At 42.6% G+C, this 22,410-nt stretch overlaps 1 protein-coding gene across 3 annotated transcripts in view; it reads right to left on the bottom strand.

Annotated features, from left to right (window-relative positions):
* The window catches only part of PPP4R1 (protein phosphatase 4 regulatory subunit 1), a 61,274-nt gene extending 39,982 nt beyond the window's left edge, over positions 1–21,292 (bottom strand). The window contains exons 1-4 of one of the 3 annotated variants that reach the window (XM_068563191.1): positions 21,208–21,292; positions 21,044–21,088; positions 2,723–2,858; positions 1,778–1,884 (exon numbers count right to left, since the gene is read on the bottom strand). In XM_068563191.1, coding sequence (XP_068419292.1) covers positions 1,778–1,884; positions 2,723–2,858; positions 21,044–21,088; positions 21,208–21,214 — 295 coding nt within the window. In that variant the 5' untranslated portion in view covers positions 21,215–21,292. Of the gene's footprint in view, positions 1–1,777; positions 1,885–2,722; positions 2,859–18,388; positions 18,519–21,043; positions 21,089–21,207 lie in introns of those variants that run through there. The other 2 variants (XM_068563192.1, XM_068563193.1) reach the window with 2 other exon arrangements.
* Between the last annotated feature and the right edge of the window lie 1,118 nt (positions 21,293–22,410).

The following is a 22,410-nucleotide window of genomic DNA, read 5'->3' as shown; positions in this document are numbered from 1 at the left end:
TGGAGGAGAGGTAATATTAAAAATATTAAAGACTGCAACTTTCCCATATCTGATGGAGAGACAAGAATCCTCAAATTCATGGACGCTACCATCACAGTGGCTCTGACATCCCTCCGGCCCTTCCATTCCTCCCAAACTACTCCTAACAGTCAGAGGAATCTCCCAACCAGCCTTCCGTCACCCATCTTTTCCTCAAGTCAATCCACACTGCTGTGTTTCTCTTCTAAATCACAAACAAAGCAAACTCTCCGGCTTGGCACAGTATAAATCTTTACAATCTGGCCCTCAACCACCTTATTTAAGTCTCATTCTTCTAAACTGTAGGCCCAGTAAACTCACTGTTGGCCAAACGGGCCACTGTCCTGAGCTCCCCAAACCTCTACACCTGTCCTTTCCTCTCCTGAGCCCCCTCCTCCCCTCCCTCCCCATCAAACCCAACTCAAATGCCACCAACTGTCCAAAGCCGGCCCCAACCCTCCCTGGTATAATTTACTGTTAGTATGTCGGTTGCGTTCGTTAAACTGTTAATTTGATGACAGGGATCCTTACTCATCTCAGTAAGGCTCCAGCATTTAATCTAGAACCTGGCATAGAGTATGCACTGTTTTCACGTTTACTGAGTGAATTCAAAGTGTAAATGTCAAGAGACATATTTATCAGGAACTCAACAACTTGAGATATATTTTAAAACACATATAGAATATAATATATGTAAAGAACAGCACTGTAGTTGGCAAACAGGTGGAAGAAAATAAACACAAATTTCACCTTAAAGAATATCTACGTCTCTACTATGAAAGGAATGAACACAATGGAATGCAATAGTGCCAAAATTTTAAGTTAAATTGTTTATCTCTGCCAAATCTAAAAATAAATTATAAGTAAAAATCATAATTGATGAGACCCTCTTAAAACCATTCTGGAACAAGCATATACATGAGCAATTATGTACACAGAACATCATAATGAGATAGAATATTAGGAAGCTTACTAATGTTTTTTTCTATAAAAAATAAAAAATATTTAAGGCTTACATAAATAGTAAACATATTCCCATAAAATGAGTTGCTTACCAAAGGACAAGCTCATCTGAAAATTAAAGGATGAGAATTGTTGCCATGCCAAACGTTTGATAAATTGAAAAATAATACATTTTAATAAAGAGGTCATGGATTTAAGAAAAAAATTTTTATTTGATTTTTGAATCGTTTCTAAAATCAAATATAAAAATATGCTCAAAACAATATTAGGTTAAAATGGTAAATTTTACGTATGTTTTACCACCATAAAAAATATTTTTAAAAAACGTAATAATCTGTATTCTAAGCCTCAAAACAAGTTCACCTCTTTCTTAAGCAGACTCTCCTCCTCTTTTCACTTTAGAGACAAACAGCCTTAGTTCTACAAGGGGTGATAAACATTTTTTATAAGTAAGAATGCATTTTATATTTGCCAAAAAATTTACAGCCCACTCCATCCTTTTAATTTATTCAAAATTATTTTTCAAAAGAATTTATTAATCCTAAAATAGTATTAATGTACATGATGCAAAACAATGTTCTTAGTTTTTTCTTACGAGATATTTTCAAAGTTAAACTAACTGGGCCTACTATAAAATGTTTGGATCTTAGTAACAGGTTTTTATTTTCTTGTTACTGATGGGTTTGATAATTTACTTAGGAAATATTTCAAAGAAATCTCACATTACACTAAGTTTTTCCTTAGTTTTTAGAAACATAATTTAGTAAAAGAAACCTTTCTCTGCATAAGTATATACCTGAATCATCAGCTAATCTGCTAATTCTTTCCAAAACAGCAATACAATCTCTCTCATCATCGCAGACTTCCCTCAGTGTGTCCAGTAGACTCCGGGCCACCATTTGTCTACACAGAAAAAGAAAATTATATGATGTTCAGTGGCATTAATAGTTAGTATTTAGAACTTTAAAAGGCAGAATCCATATAGTTTAAAAGAAAATTTTTCTTAATACATTTTATAACATATATTAACTCCCTAATTTCCTAAGTGACAAATGCCAGTATGGATTTTATTTTAACAAGATGAGACTGAACATTTACCAAAATATGTTTCACCTTTATCTAATCTGACAAATTTCTAAGGTCACTGAAAATTTGTTTCAAGTAGCTACCTTCAATTATCATAAATATGGGAAAGTACAATCATTCTTCATTATATAAAACGTTATCTTTACATATTTTACTCAATGAGTTTTACACATCTATACTCAATTTTATTAGCAAAGACTTTGAGATTTCCCCAAGAAGTCTGATACAGGTGGTCTGGGGGCCCTAGGTGGAGAAACAGTGCATCAGGGAGAGTGTGAGCTCTGGTCACTGCCGTGTCCCCCGCCCCTTGGCCGCCAGTCACCTGGCCCACAGCAGGCACACACCACCACCTGCTGGAGGAGGAACCGACGCCTCAGCAGCCACTTTAATGAACATTAAAATTATGCCTAATAGCAAAAAAGCAGTTTGTTTGTTTGTTTTGTTTTTGCCAAAAAGCCAAGGAGTGCTGCCTGCTCACAGGACGGAGGAGTAAACGACTGTAAAGGCGGCCACAGCCGTGACCAGCAGTGAAGCTGGGTGACTCAGACCACGTGGTAATGACACCTACTTTCAACTGGATACTTCTGTTTACCGAAATTCATGCAATAAAAGCCACACTTGTGCTTCTACCTTAATGGAAAGCATACGCACATACCTGTTAAATACGTTCTCACTCGCAGCATACTTGTCCAGTCTCCCCAGGGGCGTCAACATGTCATCTTGTGAGACAAAGTCCAGGGCTGAAGGTACAACAATCACATCAGACTCTGAGCTGCAGTCATCCACACCAACTATCAGAGACATCAGAAATACTCCTTGTAACACTGTCGCTCTAAAAGGTACCCCTGCCTCTCCGAAGCAGCACAAGGAAAACTGCCCTGTATTGTTTTTGGAGTGGCACAAAAAATCACAAGAGAATCTCAGAATCGGTTCAGAAGCCATGAATGACTGACGGATGCTTCTTCTCCTTTTCTACAGATATGTTCTAAATGCCCCTAGAAGCACAGGGGTCAGCAGAAACTCAGTCTGGGGTGATCAAGGAACAGAGTGATCAGAAAAGAGTGATCACACAGACCTGAGGACTTACACGTTCAACGAGAACACTAACAACCTGTAAATAAATGAAGTGTCAAACACCAACAGTTAATTCTGCAGGGCAGTCAGAGAACAACTCACATCATATACAGAACAAAGACAAGAATGACAGCAGCCATCTCATCAGAAAGAATGCCAGATGAGGAGCCAGAGACAGAAGAGCAACATCTTTAAAGGACTGAAAGAAAAAAAAAAAAAGTCAACCTACACCTCTATACCCAGTAAACAGAAATTGTTCAAATATCTTTGAAATTCATGTCTTTCAAACACAAAGGTGATATAAAGACTTTTTCTGACATACAAAAGCTGACAAACGTCACCAGCAGCAGACCTACACTACAAGAAATACTAAGAAAATTATACCAGATGGAAATCTGGATCTTTACAAAGGAATGAAGGCTAGCAGAAATGGTGAATAGGTGGGCAAACACAAAAGCCTCTTCTTATGTAAAAACATCTCTTTAAAAGATAATTAACTGTTTAAGGCAAAAGTATGTACTGTAAAATAAAGAAAAAATGTATTGTCGGGTTTGTAACATGTGTAGAAGTAAAATATATGATTACAATAGCACAAAGGCAGAATAACAGGGAGGTACATTGTCCTAAAGTTCTTTTACATATTACGTGAAAGTAGACAGTAATAAGTCAAAGGTGCATACTAATTATACCCTCTACAGCAACTATTAAACACCAAAAAAAACCCCACCCAAAACATATAGCTAGTAAGCCAATAAAGGCCATAAAATGGAATCATAAAAAATACTGAACCCAAAAGAAGGCAGATAAAGAGGATAAAAAGAAAAAGGAAAAGATGGGACAAACAGATGGGAAATAGCAAGATGAGAGAGGAAAACCAAACCATATCAATAATCACATTAAGTGCAAATGCTCTAAGTAGCCCCACTTAAAGGCAGAGATTGTCAAACTGGATTAAAAATAACACCTAACATGAAAATAATTCCTTACATAGTACAGAAAAGTTTTAACAGGTTATTCTGATCTACAATTCATAGCAAAGTACCTTATATATTATGAATCAGAGTCGTTAAAAACCACCAGACACTCTCATTTGACCTATTTCCTCCTCTAAGACTGTTGTGCTGGCATGACCTCGAAGGCACCTTTATGCAGGCTCTAGAATTCTGTGACTACGACCAAACTGTTTCATCAGTCGCACGCTTGTTAATCTTGAAGATAAACATTAATAGTACTGATTCAGGTCCATAAAAAGTCAGGGGCTTTTGGGAAGAGTCCTAGAGCAGTGACAGTCTAACATTGCTGTGTTTAAGACAAGCTTGGAGCACTTACCCTAAAATTCAGACCCCAGATCTCATATTCAGATCCTGACTGTGCAGGTCTGGAGTGAGGCCCAGGAGCAATCATTTATAATAAAAACCCCAACTAGCTCAAATGCAGATTGCTGAACAACTGTATTCAAGAAACATATGCTGAGAGGGTAACAAATCATATTTTGCTTCCACTTACGTTACCACTCTACCCATTATGGTTGACAATTATTTCTGTACAAAAGGGAGTGTTCCACTCCAGCAGAGGCACTGGGGACAACGGTGCATTTCTATTTCCCAGAACTGCAGCCTCCTGCCAATAACTGTGGAACCGTTTTGTCCTGAATCCTCTCCAAATTCAGGATTTCCTCATCAACTCTTGATTGGACTGGGACTTCCCTGGTGGCGCAGTGGTTAAGAATCCACCAGCCAATGCAGGGGACACAGGTTTGAGCTCTGGTCCGGGAAGATCCCGCATGCCGCGGAGCAGCTAAGCCCGTGCGCCGCAACTACTGAGCCTGCGCTCTAGAGCCTGCGAGCCACAACTACTGAAGCCCGCACGCCTAGAGCCGTGCTCCACAACAAGAGAAGCCACTGCAATGAGCAGCCCTCGCACCGCAACGGAGAGCAGCCCCCGCTCGCTGCAACGAGAGAAAGCCCGCGTGCAGCAGCGAAGACCCAACACAGCCAAAAATAAATAATTAAAAAAAAAATTCTTGATTGGACTAAATGGCTAAGCATTTCATATCTATGGAGGCAGCAAGGATGTGATTACCATGGCTACAGACTGCATACCTAAGTCTTACCCAGCCACCCTACAAATGCCTGCCACAGGTTACAAGAAGGAGAAACACAAAAATAATCCATAAAAACTATCACCACTAAGAAAGAAAAATCCTATAGCATAAATGATGGTACAGTCAATAATATCCTCAGATAAAAAAGACAAAACAGAGGAAGTAAACACAGCTATACTGCTACAAGAATCATATAGCTTATGCAAAGCAGTACATTAATTTTAAATAGATTATGGTAAATTAAAGACGCAAATTACAACCCTTAGGAGTACTCTCTAAAACATGCAAGAAAGGAAGGCTAGAAAGCCAACCGAGAGTTAAAATGGAATGCTAAAAAATACTGAGTTAACCCCAAAGAAAGTCACAAAAGGAGCAACAGAGAAAAAAAAAGACAAATAGAAATAAGCAACCAGATCAATAATTACATTACTTATAAATGGACTAAACATTTAAGTCAAAAGGTAGAGAATCCCAAACTAATAACAAGGTAACAAGTATAGTTGTTACTCAACTATAGTCTGTCTATCAGAAACACATTTTTAAAGTCAAAATTTCAACCCATGGGTTGAAAGAAAAGGATTACAAAAAGGAGAGAGATAAAACATGAAACAGTAAGCATAAGAAAGCCAGAGTGGCTATTTTATTACCAGACAAAATAGATGAAGACAAGAAGCATTACAGAAGATGAAGAGAGACCTTTCATCACCCGACCTGTGCCCCAGTGCCCCTCCTTTCTGGGTAACTAAGTTGATTCTGGATTCTTGGACGTTACAGCAGCAAAAGCCCCTAACAGTGTTCAAAAGCTTTAAAAATCCAATTTCCTACACTGATGAAGTGAAGAAATCATGTCAGCTTTTAGTGTTATTTGAAATTTCAAAATGACCTAAAAGCAATGAAAACAATGATCACTTGAAATGTTTTTTCAAATTATATCTATGCTCCCCAAATTCCAGTGCTCCCTCCTCCCCTGTAAATTTACTGTCTTGGGTAGCTGAAGGGGGACCAGGATGGAAAGGAAAAAGGAAGATGACCTAAAAGGTCAACATGAGACAGAATTCCTACACTTACGTAGGAAACCCTCACTTTTCAAAACTTAATATTTAGTTATAAAAGCTTCCATGAAGAAGCTAAATGACAAAAGTGTCAATGAAATCTTGTGTTTTTTAGTGAATTCTAACAGAATTCCTAACTGGAATAGAAACCTGGGATACGAACTGAAGCCTTATACTGAAGGGTTAGCCCATCTTGTCTCAAATCAGACTCAGTAGATCCTTCCAGTTCCAAATCAGGACAAGAATCAAATGTGTTACAATGCAAATTAAAGAGAACATCCAGAAAAACAGGACAAGAGAAAGAAATGATAAAACAAGGACATTTATCTTTGTTACTTGTAAAACTGAATCCCCCCCTTCGCATGAAGGTAAGAGACCATGCAGCAGAAGAGAAAGAGTCACCCCTGCATTTCAGGAAGGGCTCCATCCACTTTCCACTCCCCACACCAGCTCCAGCACCAGCACCAGCTCCAGCACCAGCTCCAGCACCAGCTCCAGCAGAAACCCAGAGCCATAGAAACCAACATCCCATTCCTTTAAATGTAAGGAAAACAGTGTCTAAAATGTAAAAATTTAAAAGTTGCACCCATTTGAAATTTTAAAGATGATTAATCACTACACACTTATAGCGACAGTGATGTGAAAAGGGCAGGGGCTTTTTAAAGTTAAGACAGATCTGGGTCCAAATCTCATGTTCTGCTCCTTGTGAACTATGCATGTGGACTTACGCAAGTAATTAATTAATTGGGCTCCATTTCTTCACATGTAAAATACTTGTTTGTTGTCAAGACTTTAAGACACACGGACAAAGATAACATCTATAACGCACCTAACACGGTGTCAGGCTAGTATGTCCACGTTCCCTCGAACCCGCAATTCATTTGTTTCTGATACAGAGAATCTCATCGTGGTTTCCCTGTGTTTTTAAATGTCTTCATTCATTTCATTCAACAAGTAGGATGGCACATCTACTGTTTACTTTAAGTGCCACGCACTCAACAGGGAACACAGATATAAAAACTAGACAGAAATTGTATGCATGTATCTATGTACACACATATGTATATATGTGTGTGCACAGACACAGACAAAAATATGCTACTAAGAAAGATGCACGGTGTAAGAGTACATACACACAAAGTGTGCTGTCCACTGTTACACTTCTAGGTCTGCCCTGGTGAGCAAGAAAAGGCTTCAAAGCCCAGCCAATTCTGGGAAGATACACTGAGGTTTGCCAAGCAGGACAGAGGGCAGAACAGGGAGTCCTAAGCCGAGAAGCCCAAAGACAGGGAGTCGAGGAAAACCAAGTCATGTCTAGAAAATGAGTAGTTGTTCAGGACACGTGGGGCACAGGGTTCACACAGAAGTGAGGCAGGAGGAGGAGGGGACGGTGACCAACCAAAATCAACTTAGCCTTCTAGTTTTTAACAGAGTAACATTATTACATTTTGCAAACTCCTCCTACCTGTCTGGAGAAATCGCACTGCCGCCCTGTAACTGGGACTGGCGCTTGAGATTTTCTAAGCAACAATGGAGTTAAATTCAACCATTATCTCCTTTGAGTGACAATTCCGGGCAGTGGAGATACTTATTCACCTATGTTATAATAAAATGTGATTTAAATGATCAATTATTAATTAAAACCATCTTTTTTTTTTTTTAATTAAGAAAGAAGCAAAGATCGTGGTGTCTCTCCCAAGCCGAGCTGCCTGCTGGTCAGCGCATGGTGTTCTGAGAGCACCACCGCCAGCCCCGCCTCGCTCCCCTAACCATCATGGAAGCCCTCGGCCCCGCCAGGAGCACAACTTCTCACCCGAGGGAGGCAATTCTAGCTCTGCCTGCATCAGCACCACGAGCCGCTGTCCTTCTCCCCATCAACAAGGCTCAGATATGCTCCACATTCATGCTAATTTCATGCTCACTCAACAAGACTTCTGAGCCTACTCTTCTTAAAGCTTACACTTCTCTCAGACGTCCCAAACCTCTATTCCAAGTCCCCAGAACTACCTTCAAAAAATCACCTTCCATTCCTATCTTTCTACCATACATGCATCTGATGCCAAGTCGGGAAAAAGAACATGCCAGCAACCATGAGCACGGGAGCACGGGATGAGCAGCGTGAGGGGTCGCCCGTCCGCACACCTGCATGAGGGCAGCGGGAGGGGGCGCAGAGGCGCTCAGCTGCTCTCGCGCGCCTCGGAACAGCACCTCACCGCCCTGCCTAAACAGAGATTCTCCCTCCACGGCCACAAACACCACCCCCTCACCGAGGACTCAACCACAGAAACGACGTTCCCACACGGAGGGAAAGGCAAGGCTGGCTGCTGGCCCTGCACACCTGGCCGGGACCACACTTTAGGGGAAACACAAGGTAATTAAGGGCCATTCTGACCACCTGGGCTTTTTCCTGAAACACTGAATCCAGAACTTAAGCCTGTTGGTTTCTAAAATGACTTTTCATCAGACTTCTTAAAGCTGTAGCTCACCTCCTCATCAAGACAAAAGCAATCTGTCCCATTTCTTTCACTCTTGTGACTCTTCTCACAGATTGGCAATAATCTGCCAAAACTAGGGGCAAGGCTGACTCCCCCATCCCCACACCGTCCTCTTAAATTTTTTTTTTCTTGGATTCTCTTGGGATATTTTCTACCTTTCTATTCTTGCTTCTCTCTAACCCTTTTGTGTAGGTAGTTTCTTTCCCCCCACTTTGTCCTCCTATATACATTGTACACACACACACACACACACACCCCTCCTCCCCTCGATAAGCCACAGCTTCCACTACCATTCACAGTGCAGAGGACCCCAAAGTTCTCCTGCTCTAACCCCCACAGCCAGGTTTGCAGGTTCTTCAGAGTCTGCACCTCCATGTCACGTGTTTTCTGAAAACCAAACTGTCCAAAACCAACCTTATAAAAAATCAGCTCTTCCTCATGACTTTCTGATTACCACCATTTCCCCCAGTAACCTGCAGTTCTCAAACATGAGGCCTTCAGTTACTCTGTAAGGCACTTTTCTTGCCACCACATCTGATCAGTCGCTAAGAACTAGAAATTCTAGTTCTATGAAGTACTCTGTATTCCCACACCTCTCAGTTTCCAATACCCTAATTCAGAGGCTCTGATATCGTCTGCTTAGAGCAAACTGGGGTATTTGAACCCCATAAGGTACATGAAGCTTTCCCGAGGAATAAATCAAGCAGATAACTCCAAGGGCTATACCAGACCCCAACCTCCAGGAGTACTCCATCACAAAAATGTGCCTGGGCTGTGGATCGAAGGCTTTCCCTTCACAACCTCCCACCTCCCGTGACCTCAAGGCTGCAGTGCTGCACTGCCCCCATGCAGAAAAGCCTCCACTGCAAAGCAAAGGGACCCTCTGCAACACTGATGAAGTGTTAAGAGTTCAACTCTCTAAAGGCTGTAATATATACTTTTACAAGACAGGTATTCATTCTTCAACCCTTTGTTTTCAAAAAAATTGAAAGACCGACAGCTCATTAAAAATAATTTTTAAATTTCTAACACATAAGTTGGAAGAAGTTCAAGGAAATTAGTGGCATCGCTAGTAAAACCCTTTCCATCCACTTATCTATGTCAACAAAATTTCTCTGGGCTTATAGCTCTTAAAATAAAAAGTAGAAATTGATGCTAAATATTGTCTTATTCTAGCAATAAATTATATTCACCCATGAATACATGTTACTTTTTAAAAGCTCCATCCATTTTATTAACAGACGCCTATTTAATAAAATTTTACTTACCAAGTGTTTATCATAATTTGCAGTACATTCTGGTTGATCAACTGAATATCAATAAAGAAAACGAAGTTTTAAAGTTTCTTTATGGCCACAGGAAATTAAAAATTTCAATTTCTCCTTATATCTTTGGTGCAAAGAAACGTGATAGGGTGATCAATAAAACTTGCAAGCATAAAAATATATTAAGGTAAAATTTTGTGCAGGAAAAAGATCAAGAAGAAAAAAGAACAATGTAAAATTCCCAATTTAAAGTTTATTCTTGAATTTTTGAAAATGGATGATAGTGTGAAGTGCTACAGTTAGATTCCATTTTTAAAAGTGATATGACAGTTTCATTTTGAAAATACCTTTAAACTTGAAAATGTCTGAGAGGAAGTTTCCGAGATTATTTTAGAAGGTATCCAGTCATTAAGTTTGAAGACCACTGCTCTCGACTATCACAACGGTCAATCCACTTACTCCAGTCTCCTCATCCTAACCCGGTTTGCAAATCAGAACCACTTCCAACCCTCCGAAAGCCCGTCCTCCCTCCCCTCCTCCACCCGTCTGGATGAAGGTACTGCTCTCCCACGGTAATCCAAGGGCCCCCCTGATCTGCCCCCCAAAACCCCCGCACACAGCCTATGCTGGGGGCCGTTTTCTGCAGGTGCCTCACACCTTCCCATCTGCTCCATGTCTGCCCTCTTTACCCTCATCTCAGCTTAAACTCACCTACTTATAAACACCACCCAGGAAGTATTTCCTACTCTTTCTGATGAAGAGCTCTTCCTCCTACGAACTCCCCACAGTCTTGGGGGCTTGTGCTTTACTCCACCAGCCATTGCAGTTTTTTATTTTTTCTTCTTTATTTTTCCTTTTGTTCCCCCCCCAACCCAAACACAGGTAAAGTCCCAGAAGACAAAGCTTGTCTTGCTAATCTTTTTATTACCTAAACAAACAAACAAAACCAAAAAATGGGGTCTAATGTTTCTCCTGAAGAATGCCTATTCATTAATATTTGTTAATGAGAAGGTAGTCCACAGAGACACCTGCGGAGACAAGGGTCTTTTAACAGCACTTTATCCTCCCCTAAAACACTCACAAGACCATTAGCATATTAGCACCTTTGAGAAGTACTACACCCAAGAGAACTGATTAATTCGTACAACTTAACTTTCACCAAGCTTGATGAAAACATCCTTCTATTCCCCACACAGCCTCTAGGAATATCCACTAAAACAGAAAAAAGCTGATGGTCTGTCCTCCTTCAATCTTTCCCTTGATAATGCTAAAGCCACAATAAACTTGCCGAATTTTTGTTTGTTTCCCAAGTCCTTTACATCTTAGAAAATGAAAGATAACGAGACACACCATACAGATTTAATCATTTATAAGAGTTACCTTGAACTTTCATCAAATCTTTAACCGTGGTCATTTTTAAGTCTTTTGTCATTTACAGACAGTTCTGGGTGTACTGTGATGCTTTTGCAAACATGTTCCTATAAAAGGGTTTCATCTTCAAGGAATTCATGGAAAAGACTCTGACAAGTACAGGTTTCTGGTAACTGACTGTACTGCTGAACTGAATGAATAAGCATTTTCAGAACTCTAATGAAAAACTGATGAACTCATAAAAGTGCTAACAAAAGATCAAGATGAAAAAAAAACTGATTACATGGGACTGAGTGAACTGATGAGGATGATTATAATTTTTGTGACTTTCTGTTTGAATTAAAAAAAAAAATCCCACAAGGACTCAGAGGCAAAGAATATACAAATCAATTTTCACTGCAAAGTAAAGGAGCTGTTACAGTGGAGGATTACTGGACTGAATGTCAATATTATGACATAGTATGAGTGTGTTTCATGTTTGGTAATTGCAATCGTTGCTTTTGTTGTGGTCATCCATGTACAATGCTTGGTGTCAGTCTATCTCTTGTAAAAATAAAATACAGTGTGTGTGTGTGGAAAAAAAAAATAGTGGTAAAAAGAAAAAAAGAGGAGACCCTTAAAAAAAAAAAAAGTTACCTTAACATTTGGGGCTTTAAATATTTTAACAAATAAACAAACCAACAAACAGGAAAGGCAAGCTCTTCTGAAAAGCAGAAAGCCAGCAAGGAAATGTAACTGATTCAGGTAAGAATCATCTACACACACTAATACTAACGGGTAAATGTTTGTCTGGGAATGGGATATCCCCCAGTGTCAAGTCACTTCTCTTACCAACTTTTGATACAGAAAAAAAAAAAAAAGAGAATCTTTAAGTGGAGAAATCTGGTAGACATCACACCTTAACCAAGCTGTTAAAATCAAATTACCACCACCAATGATGGAGAACTGACATCAGGTGCCTTTTGAGATGAAGCACTGAGAAAATCACGGAATTACTTACATATCATCTCTGCACACACACAAAGAGGGAGGGAGAGAGAAAGGAGCAAAACCTGAATTAAATCACGAGGAAACAGATAAAACCAAGTTGACTCTTCCAAACTACCAACATCATGAAAGATAAAGGCTGAGAAATTGTTCCAAACTAAAGAGACATGACAACTAAATGCAACGCAGGAGTCTGGAATGGCAAGGCAGTTGCTATAAAGGACATGATTGGACAATCGCTGAAATCTGATAATGAACTACCTATTACATAACTGATTTGTATCAATGTTACACTTTCTGAATTTGAGTGCTGATTATGAGAGCCTGGCCTTGCTCTTAGGAGTTACAGGCTAATGGTCAGGTCTACAACTTCTAAAAAAGTGCAACAAAGAAATTAAGATTATGAATAACCTACACATTACACTGTGTGTCTGTAATTATAATCGTATAGAGAAACAAAGAGCAAATTGCCAAAATGTTAACAATGTTGAATGGAGGCGAAGAGTTTGGGGAATTAACTATAACACCTGTGCAACCTTCGTGTAAGTCGGAAAGTTCTCAAAATAACAAGTTTAATTTGAAAACAAATCATTTCATTATTTTACCGCAAGTTACAAAATGTTTATGGCCTTATTCAGCTTGGCCAGAAAATCACGATTCATCTCAGCAACTATATACTGAAGGCCTACTGTGTGCTGGGCTCTCTGCTATGGGTAAAGAATAAAAATGTTCCAGATATATATCCTCAAGCAACAGGTATGTCAAGTTTCAATGTGTGACAATATGCTTATCAGAAATCCTTTCTTCAAATATAAATATTAAAAGTTTACTAAATTCTTAGATTTTTACTAGTAAATAAGTATAAATTTGTCCTAGAGCATATTTAATTTCACAACTGAATTTAAGCAGGAATAATGTGCTAAAGTTTACTCTATGAGTATTTCAAAAAACATTTCCCTAAAGTATATATGCACATAAAAGAGGCAGGGGCGTGTTTATCTACTTTCAAATTAGGTACCAAGATCACGTTTTCTACACAGCATCTACTGGTCAGAGATGCAGCACATCAGAGCGTTTGCAGATGTGGACTCCCATACATTATAGATGTGGTGTTTGTTTCTCCAGTGTGCAAACATTTTCCTTGCAGTCTTATTAACCCAATTGCTTTGGTTAGTAATCCTTTTTTCTGTACATAATCCAAACATAAAACTTGAGCTAATCCAGGTCCAAATAATCACCAGTCCCCATAAATGAGGTACTGAATTTATCTGAAGTCTTGAGGTTTTATTTCTACCAAAAACTAACTTGATAGATTTAAATGTGAAAATAATTTCTATCAAATCTGACTTTGAATACAACTTCAAAGCAATATATAAATTTAAATATAAATTCAGCAATAAGATTTTGGACTGACCACTTCAGTAATTAGGTAGTGCCAGGATCAGACATACCAGATCACGCCGATGTTCTTGCCCACTTTTGCTCCAATGACTGGCTCCCTTATACACGAGTGTTTTAAAACACAAAGAAAAAGGGTATATTGTGCTTCCAACATTCCCATGGCAGGCACTACCCGGACAAAAATGATTTTACCCACCAAATATTTGGAACATGCTATGACCTTCACATCACCCAGAATCTCTAGGAGGTTAGATGACCTAAATAAGGGACAAATGAAGGGAGGTCAAAACTGGAAGGCAGGAAGAGTACAGTAATAAAGAGTAATAAAATAATAAAGACCGTGTCAGCCAGGTCTAGATGTAACCCAACACTTGCAAGGTAGGTGACTGAGCAAATTACTTAACTGTTCAGATAAGCCTCATCAGGTGCCACTTCTGTAAATTTGTGGGGCTACACACCTCACCGGGGAATAGTGTCAGCAAGATTATAGCACAACACCCAACACACAGTATGACAACACGTGGTAATTTTAAAAATGAACAAAATCCAGAAATTTCTCCCACTTCCCTTCTGCAGCAAGTTAAAGAACTATGTGAGAGGATGTCTGGGGAAAAAACTCTAAAACCTACAAGGTCTGAATTGTATTCTACCCTCTGCCACCAAGCCGTCGGTGTGTGCAAGACCTTGGGCCCAAACTTTTTCATGCTTAAAATGAGAAGGATGAATATATAATCTGTCCTCTAAGTCTTGATTTCTGTAATTCTGGAATCATTGGCTCACGAGAGGCATAGCACGATTCAAATTTTTAAGTTTATGTGATTCTCTGGGTGATACAGCAAACCAATTTAAAATATAAAATTCAACTTTTATTTACCAATATTCTTTTGTTACCATTAAGGCTGACCCAAAATGGTGAAACGTGCGTATTAGCATGATAAAAAACAAGCAAGATCTTGCTTCTTTTAATCTGGTGATCAATATTAGATGAAAGTGAATTTAGTGATTATACAGGTGGGATTTATTACAGTAGAACCAGCAAGGAAAATGTCTCAAGAATTTAATCATGTAAACTTTCATAAACTACCATACCTCACCATAATCTCAGATGTTCTTCTGTTTGCGGATTACAATATCACATTGCAGGTATATGCCTTGTGAGATATTTAGAGTTAAAATAAATGACACTGGGATGTCTTTAAAGTACTCTAGCTGCCTCCTCCCAACCCCCACCACAAAAGTTCAGATGTTAGAGGGAGAATAAGTAAAAGGTGGGTATATGATGGCTCATTTGCTTTTGTGTATTTCCGAAATTTCCCATTTAAAAAGTGAACAGTATTTACATTAAAAAATCAATGTAATGCATAATATTAAAAGACTAAAAAAGAAAAAAATCATGAATGCAGAAAAAGCATTTGACAAAATCCAACATTCATTCCTAATTTCAAAAAAGGTCTCAGGAAACTCAGGGGACTTTTCTCAACCTGATAAAGGGCATCTGTGAAAAAATAATAAATTGAACAGCAAAATTCAAACTTCCACACTTCAAAATACACTGTTAGGACAATGAAAAGTCAAGGAATGGAAAATAATATTTGCAAATCCCATATCTGAGAAAGGACCTGAATCCGGAATATACAAAGAACTCTCAAAACATAGTAAGAAAACAAATAACCCGATAAAAAAAGATTTGGACACTTCACCAAAGAAGATATACAGATGCTAAATGAGCACATAAAAAGATGAGCATTAGGCTTTCCTGGTGGCGCAGTGGTTGAGAATCTGCCTGCCAATGCAGGGGACACGGGTTCGAGCCCTGGTCCGGGAAGATCCCACATGCCACGGAGCAACTAAGCCCGTGCGCCACAACTACTGAGCCTGTGTGCCGCAACTACTGAAGCTTGCATGCCTAGAGCCCATGCTCCGCAACAGGAGAAGCCACTGCAATGAGAAGCCTGCGCATTGCAACAAGGAGTAGCCCCCACTCGCCGCAACTAGAGAAAGCCCACGTGCAGCAACGAAGACCCAAAGCAGCCAAAAATAAATAAAAGAAAATAAATAAATTTATTAAAAAAAAAAAGATGAGCATTATCAGACTTTAAGGAAATGCAAATTCAAACTGCAAAGAAAAACACACTTAAGAGACTAAAGTGCCCAGCAAGGGACTGGACTCTCACACACGCTGGTCGGGGCGGGAAGCCGTACAGCCACTTTGGAAAACAGGCTGGCAGGTTATCTACCTGAGAGAAGGGAGCGTTATATCCACACAGAGACTTGCACCTGAGAGAGCTGTAACAGCCAAGAACTGAAAGCAGTCCAAAAGCCCAGCAACATCTTAAAGACAGAACACCTGAGAGAAGTGAAGTAAACTTGCTCAAGATGATACAGTGAATAAATGGCCAGAGCCTGAACCCGGCTCTAAGTTTATGAAGACTTAGTGCTCTTCCCCCTTCACTAAACTATACCAGGACATATTCCAGAAGCGCAGCGCGATCAATGCTCAAATACTAACCAAACTGGTACCAATTAGGCCAGAAAAGGAGTCTGCTCCTAGGTCTGGGGAGAAAGGGAGCTAAGAAGACTGACTTGTAAGGAGAGAGTTGGGGAAGGGCATGGGGAGGTGGCCCTCGGGGGACCTGCAAGCTGGGAGACTGTGCAAAAGTCCCCTCCTACAAGTTCTAGGGAGCACTGGCCTCTCCACCACCTTCACCAAAGTTGCAGAGGTGTGTCACCCGATCTTCTTCCCAAAACATTAAATCAGGTTTATTTTCAGATCCAAGTTAAAAGCAAAACAACACCCCAATTCAAGTGCAGAAACTGCCCACCCTCTCATGTAGCTGATGGCAAAAATTCTTTGCCATCAAGACAGAAAAATGCAAAATTCCAAAACATAAGGCAAACACAGGGGTGAAGTAACAGTAGTTTAATAAACAAATATGAAATCTCTGTTTTGATGACAGGAAGAAATGAGGCCAAAGGACCAGAAATAAACCAGTGATAACACGTGGCAGCCCGGCAAGGGCTTGTTCTCTCTCACAGGTAGAACAACAAATAAAAACCTATGCATTTAGGTGTCTGGGTCCCCCACGCCCCGGTCCTGCAGCTACAAGCCCAAGCGGCTGACACACACAGTTACAGAGAACAAAGAGTACTCTCCCTTTTTCTTTCTTTTTTTTAGAAATTCTGTATGGGGAATTATGACCCAAGGCATCATCAACTGATTCTATATGCATGTGGGTACCACTAAAACCATGTTTAAGCACCTTTTCTAAGACACCAACCATATTATCTCTAAACAAAGACTTCTCCTGTCCAGTCTTGCTGGTAGCAATCAAAACATGCTACAAGTCTCATGACTTACTCTCCCAAATCCCTATTTAACAACACTTCTAAATATTATGATTTTCAAGGGCACCTTCCTCAGGTTTTCGACCGACTCCCTGGCCACCACAGGACACAGGCCCAACTTTTCACTCCTCGCTTCCCCAGGTGGCGAGACTCTAAGAAGCTTATCAAACCCAGTTTTCAGAAACAGTCGAGGGCCCAGAGGCTCTGGATGGAGTTTAGTCTAGGTAGTTACACCCAATTAGTTCTGGATCCATCGTTAATTCACTGTTTCAAACCTGAAAAACAGTATCATGTAAAAAGGATTCCAAAACTTCAACAGGAAAAATTCTGTGCTGTGTCATATTCCAGAACACAGCTCCAAAAGCCCTTCCACAGCATGCTAGTCACAGCTGAGAGAGGTTAACATAAAGACTTACACCTGAGCCTCATTTGAATCCCCTCCCTCTAGATTAAATTAAACCTTAGGCAGCATGCTAGATTCATCTTCAAGGGTATTTATTCTAAGCACAGGTTCAAACAAATCGCCTACGCAAGCTGGGGCTGCTCGATGGTGTAAACTGGGCAATCTAAGAAAAAACAGTGTTTAAAATACAATATTTAGAATCAGGAGGCCTGGCTTAAAATTCTGGCTGGTACTTAGGAGTTTTGTCCCCTGAGAGAATGATTTAGTCCCTCTGCATATCAGCTGACTTATTTATTAGTATCGGCACACCAGAGCCTACACGTCCCACGGCTACTGGGAAGAACCACCCGCATACAAAAGATACTGCAAACCACTAAGCGTTATGTCATCTTTCTTTTAAAATAATCTTCTTCAACATATTACTCTGACAGAAATTTAAATTTTAATCAAACTCCTTCTATGAAATTATTTTTACAAATGTTAACTCACCAAATCCTACTGTATCTTAAGTCCCATCTCACCTATCCTAGAAATCCAGCAACTTCAGTCTACATCAAAATTGCATCTGTGAAGAACTGACAGTAGAAATTTAAAACTCTTTCTCTGAAAGTCTATCTATAATTCTGCACTGACTCCCATCATTCCAGGCACAGGAAGGGTTCACCCAACTCAGAAGTTGCTCTGCTTTCACTCTGAAATTCAAAGTGTGTTTCATCCGACAGTATTGGAAGTATCACTTTTAACCAAAAACAAACTTAGTTTTTCAATGCATTATTCTCCTAAACTTATTTTAATAGTACCTTACAATGATGATATTTACTTACCTTTATGACCTTTTGAGATGTACATACAAGGCACCATTTTTCACATATTAGGATTTTGTTTCTTTTTCTCCAAGGGTTATCAGTCAAGTCCATCTCTGACCAACCCTTTTCCAGTTCTACCCACTTTCCTACTGATTCTACACAGAGACTTGGGGGCTTAAAACGAAACAAATCAAATGAACGACCTGAGAGCCTCATCTCAGGGTCTGGCAATGCCCCCCCTTTCAAGATCTGGACCCCACCCAGGGCCTCCCCCCGGCACCCCAGCTTCTCATTACTTGTACAATAGTATTTACTCTCTCTTCCGTCTTAGTCTAGGTTCTGCATTTAGGAAAGGCAACCAAGAATACAGAGCTGGAGCAAAGAACAATGTCTTCCCCTCTCAAGGGCTGACTCAGCCCTGGCCTGGCTGAAGGGGCAGGTCTGGAGGCGGCCTCCACCAGCGCTGCCTGAGACAGAAGACCCGGCTCGGGAGACACAGCCCAGTTGTGCGGGCAGCCCAAGCCCCTCTCTAACGTCTCTGGTCCTCTCCCTTCTCCAGGATGTGCCAAGCCTCTCCGTTCCCTGCCCGTCCATCTAGCCCTGGAACAAGGTCCCACCGCCAGGTTCCCCTCTCACTCTTCCTCCCTTCAAAACAGATGCCAAGTGGTCCTTCAGCTGGCCACATGTTCCAAGATCCCTTGTTCCTGAATATTCTGGGTAAAGGTTATCACCTGTAGAAACTATAGCAACTAAGAAAAATAAGCAATTATTCTAACAATGACTTCAACCAAATTATAAATATGCAAATAAACTATCTGTGCCTTCAAAGGTCGAACATTTTATCCTAAATTAAAACACACTGGACAATACTGTAAATCAACTATACTTCAATTAAAAAACAACCCACACTGGGAATGAACTGGACCTTAAAAAAGTTAATTGCAAGCATTAGCAGCAACTGTAAATATGTAAATTCTGTGGTGTAATGGTCGACATCAGTATTCCCTTCCCTGCACTTTCCTTCCAGCTTCCCTCACTCTTTACTCATAATAACAACACATAATAGTCACTATTTTCCAGCTACTATTCTAAGTGCTTTACATGCATTAATTCATGTACGGCTCTAAACAACTCTATAAGGCAGCTAATATTAATTACGCCTGTTTACAAATGACAACACTTAGACACAGAGAAGTTCAATTGAGCGGCAGGAGTCCATCCAAAGTGACAACGCCAAGAACGGAACAAAGCAGTCCAGCTCCTGAGTCTTGTCTATTAACAACTGTGCTAGGATGCTTCTGACACCTTCATTGTCACACTTACATTAAAACTGCTTGTAAACCACTAGAGGGCACGGACTGTGACCATCCTTCACACTGCTCTATCCTCAGTACCAAGCAGAAGTCTGGAGGGTCCTGAGAAATCACTGCTGAGTTCTGCACAGGCAGGGTGCCCCTTCTAGACTGTGCCCCTTAAGGGTGAAGGGCAAAAGTACAGCTCATCCTTTAAGCTTTAAGTGTGCACGGCACCTAAGTGACAATAAATGAATGACGGTCCCGGACACCTGCTGAAAGAAAGCGTCTTCTATCTGCAAAACCTTGAACCTAAATACAAGCCTGAGAAGCCCCCGTCTGGAGACAATCAGTCACCTCTCCAAACCTCTCCCATCCTAACTTTGCAGAAAATCAAGCGCTGCCTTAACTAACATTTCAAACTTACTCGTAGGCAGCCCAGAGTCCTACGGTACAACGTTAAGGAAATGTAAATGCTGTCCTTCACTACATGAGCACTGCTGCCTTAAAAGAGAGTTTTACTGAAAACACATAAACTCAGACTTCGCAAAAGGTTAAGTTTACATATGGTTAATTCACTTTCGAAATACTTCTTTAGAGAGTCCTAAAGAGTAAATTCCCCTCACTTCACTCAAAACACCCAGTAATTTAAAAATTAAGCTTAATGTGGGCACGAGAAACCACATTAGATATGCTAAGGACGAACTCCACGGCATTTACAAGAGCAATTTCAAAGCGCAGCCACCTCAGAATTCCCGACTTGGATGATATTAGGGTCAGTGAGTCTCAGCACCGGGCGGGCTCTCCCCTAAGCCCCCCACACGTCCCGCCCGGGGCACCACTTCAACTCGAGGGCAATTTCCAAATTATCTTCCGACCTCGGAAGAGCACATACGAGAGGGACATTTCCTTTCTGACACTCCTCCGGGAACAACGTCAAACTTTCTGCTTTTCCTGAAGCAAAAGACCAAGCCCTGAAAACTTCACTGTCCCCGGGAAAGCCGAGATGTGAAGATGCAGGAAGGCCCGCCTGAGTCGCCAACATTTGCGCCGAAGAAAGGCGGTCGGTGAAGCCGGCCCATCCCGCCCAGGCCGCCCCTTCCGCCTCCGCGGCCACGGACCCCGGACCCCGGATCCCGGATCCCGGACCCCAGTACGGCGCGTCGCTGGGGCGGCCTCGGGCAGGCTCCGTGCGGCGGGCGGCGCCCCGACCCGCCCGCGGCCCCCGTCCCCGCCGAGGCGCCGGGAACCAACGGCCGCGCTCCCGCTTCCGCCGCCGGGGCTCCGCCCGAACGGCCGCCGGCCGCCCCCGAGCCCGCGCCGAGGCCTGGGCGCCCGCCGCCCTTCCTCCCGCCCGGCCCGGGCCCGGCCGCTCACTCACATCCGTCCGCGTCCTCCGGCAGGTCCTCCTGCAGCAGCGACAGGTCTGCGCCGAGGGAGACAAGAAAGGCCGTGAGCCCGCCGCCCGCCTCCCGCCGCCCCGCGCCCCCGCCTGCCGCCCGCCGCCCGCCGCCCGCCGCCCGCCGCCCGCCGCGGGGCCCGTACCCGCCATCTTGCGGCGCCCCCTCCTCCGCCGTCGCCCGGGGACCCGGGGCTCCAGGGGCGGTGCGCGCGGCGGCCGGTGGACGCGCGCGGGGGGCGGCGCCGCGGGGACGCGCAGGGCGGGCCGAGGGCGGCGGGCCGGGGGTGGCTCCGGACGCCGGGCGGACCCGGCCCGCCCCGCCCGCCTGCACGCCGCTCCGCCTCCCGCCTCGCTCGCTCCGCCCGCCGGCGCGCTCTCGGCTCAGCCCGGCCCGGCGGTGTGCGGAGTGCGGTGGCGGGGCTGCTGCTGTCGCCGGAGCCCCGCGCCGTGTGCTGGGCGGGGCGGGCGGGGCCTCCCGCGCGCTTTGTTGGGTCACCGGCGCCGCCCGCCGGGCCGCGCGCACCGGGGGCCGCGGGGCCACCTCCGGGCGGGAAGCACCGCCTCCGCGCCGGCCGCCGGGTGCCGCGAACAAAGCCGCGGGGACGGCCGGGCTCCCCCGCTGGTCCCCCGCGTCCCGGCTCCGGGCTCAGGTCAGCTCCGCCGCCCGCGCGGTGGGCGTGCGACCCGGTTGTAGGAGGACGGGCGACCCCCGCCCCCGGGATTGTCGGGATTAATGAAGAACGGCGGGAACCGAGCACCGTGTACTGGGCATCCCGCAGGTGCTGGGGGAACGGCGCCTAGCATTAGCTTTTTGTCTTTAAATAATTTTGGTAGCCCTTGAGGTGCTCAGCTGAAATGTGTAGCACAGACTCTATTATTCCACACGTGTTAAGTGGTGAACGCAAGCTCCCAGTGCAGGGTGGGGACCCAACCCAGGATTTCTGACCCACTTCCCACTGTCCTGTGTCCAGGAGTGCAGCCCACTTCCCCGTCTCCCCAGAGCCTCCAAGATGGTGATGCCCTCAAGGGAGACAACACAGGGACTTGTGTAAGTGATGCCACGTTGGGCTCTGGGGGAGGAGATGAAATTCTGAATAGTCTGCACGGTGGTCTTAATCAAGGACACTATATTACATCAGAGCCTCTGAAATTCATAATTCTGGGTAATAAAATGGGTCCCACATAGCTATTCCAAAAACTTCCCTCTCAGATGTTACAGGATGGAACGCATATTGCATAGTATGTATTAGGTTTCTGAGAGTAATAAAAACTGGAATAGCATCTCTAACTCTAGGTGTGTGTCTAATTTTCTCAAACATAGAATAATTAAAACTAAAAGCCAAACG

This window comes from Eschrichtius robustus, chromosome 14 (assembly GCF_028021215.1).
Source record: "Eschrichtius robustus isolate mEscRob2 chromosome 14, mEscRob2.pri, whole genome shotgun sequence".
Taxonomy (NCBI): domain Eukaryota; kingdom Metazoa; phylum Chordata; class Mammalia; order Artiodactyla; family Eschrichtiidae; genus Eschrichtius; species Eschrichtius robustus.
Note: the sequence above shows the minus strand (reverse complement) of the source record. Positions and strands in the feature narration are given on the sequence as shown.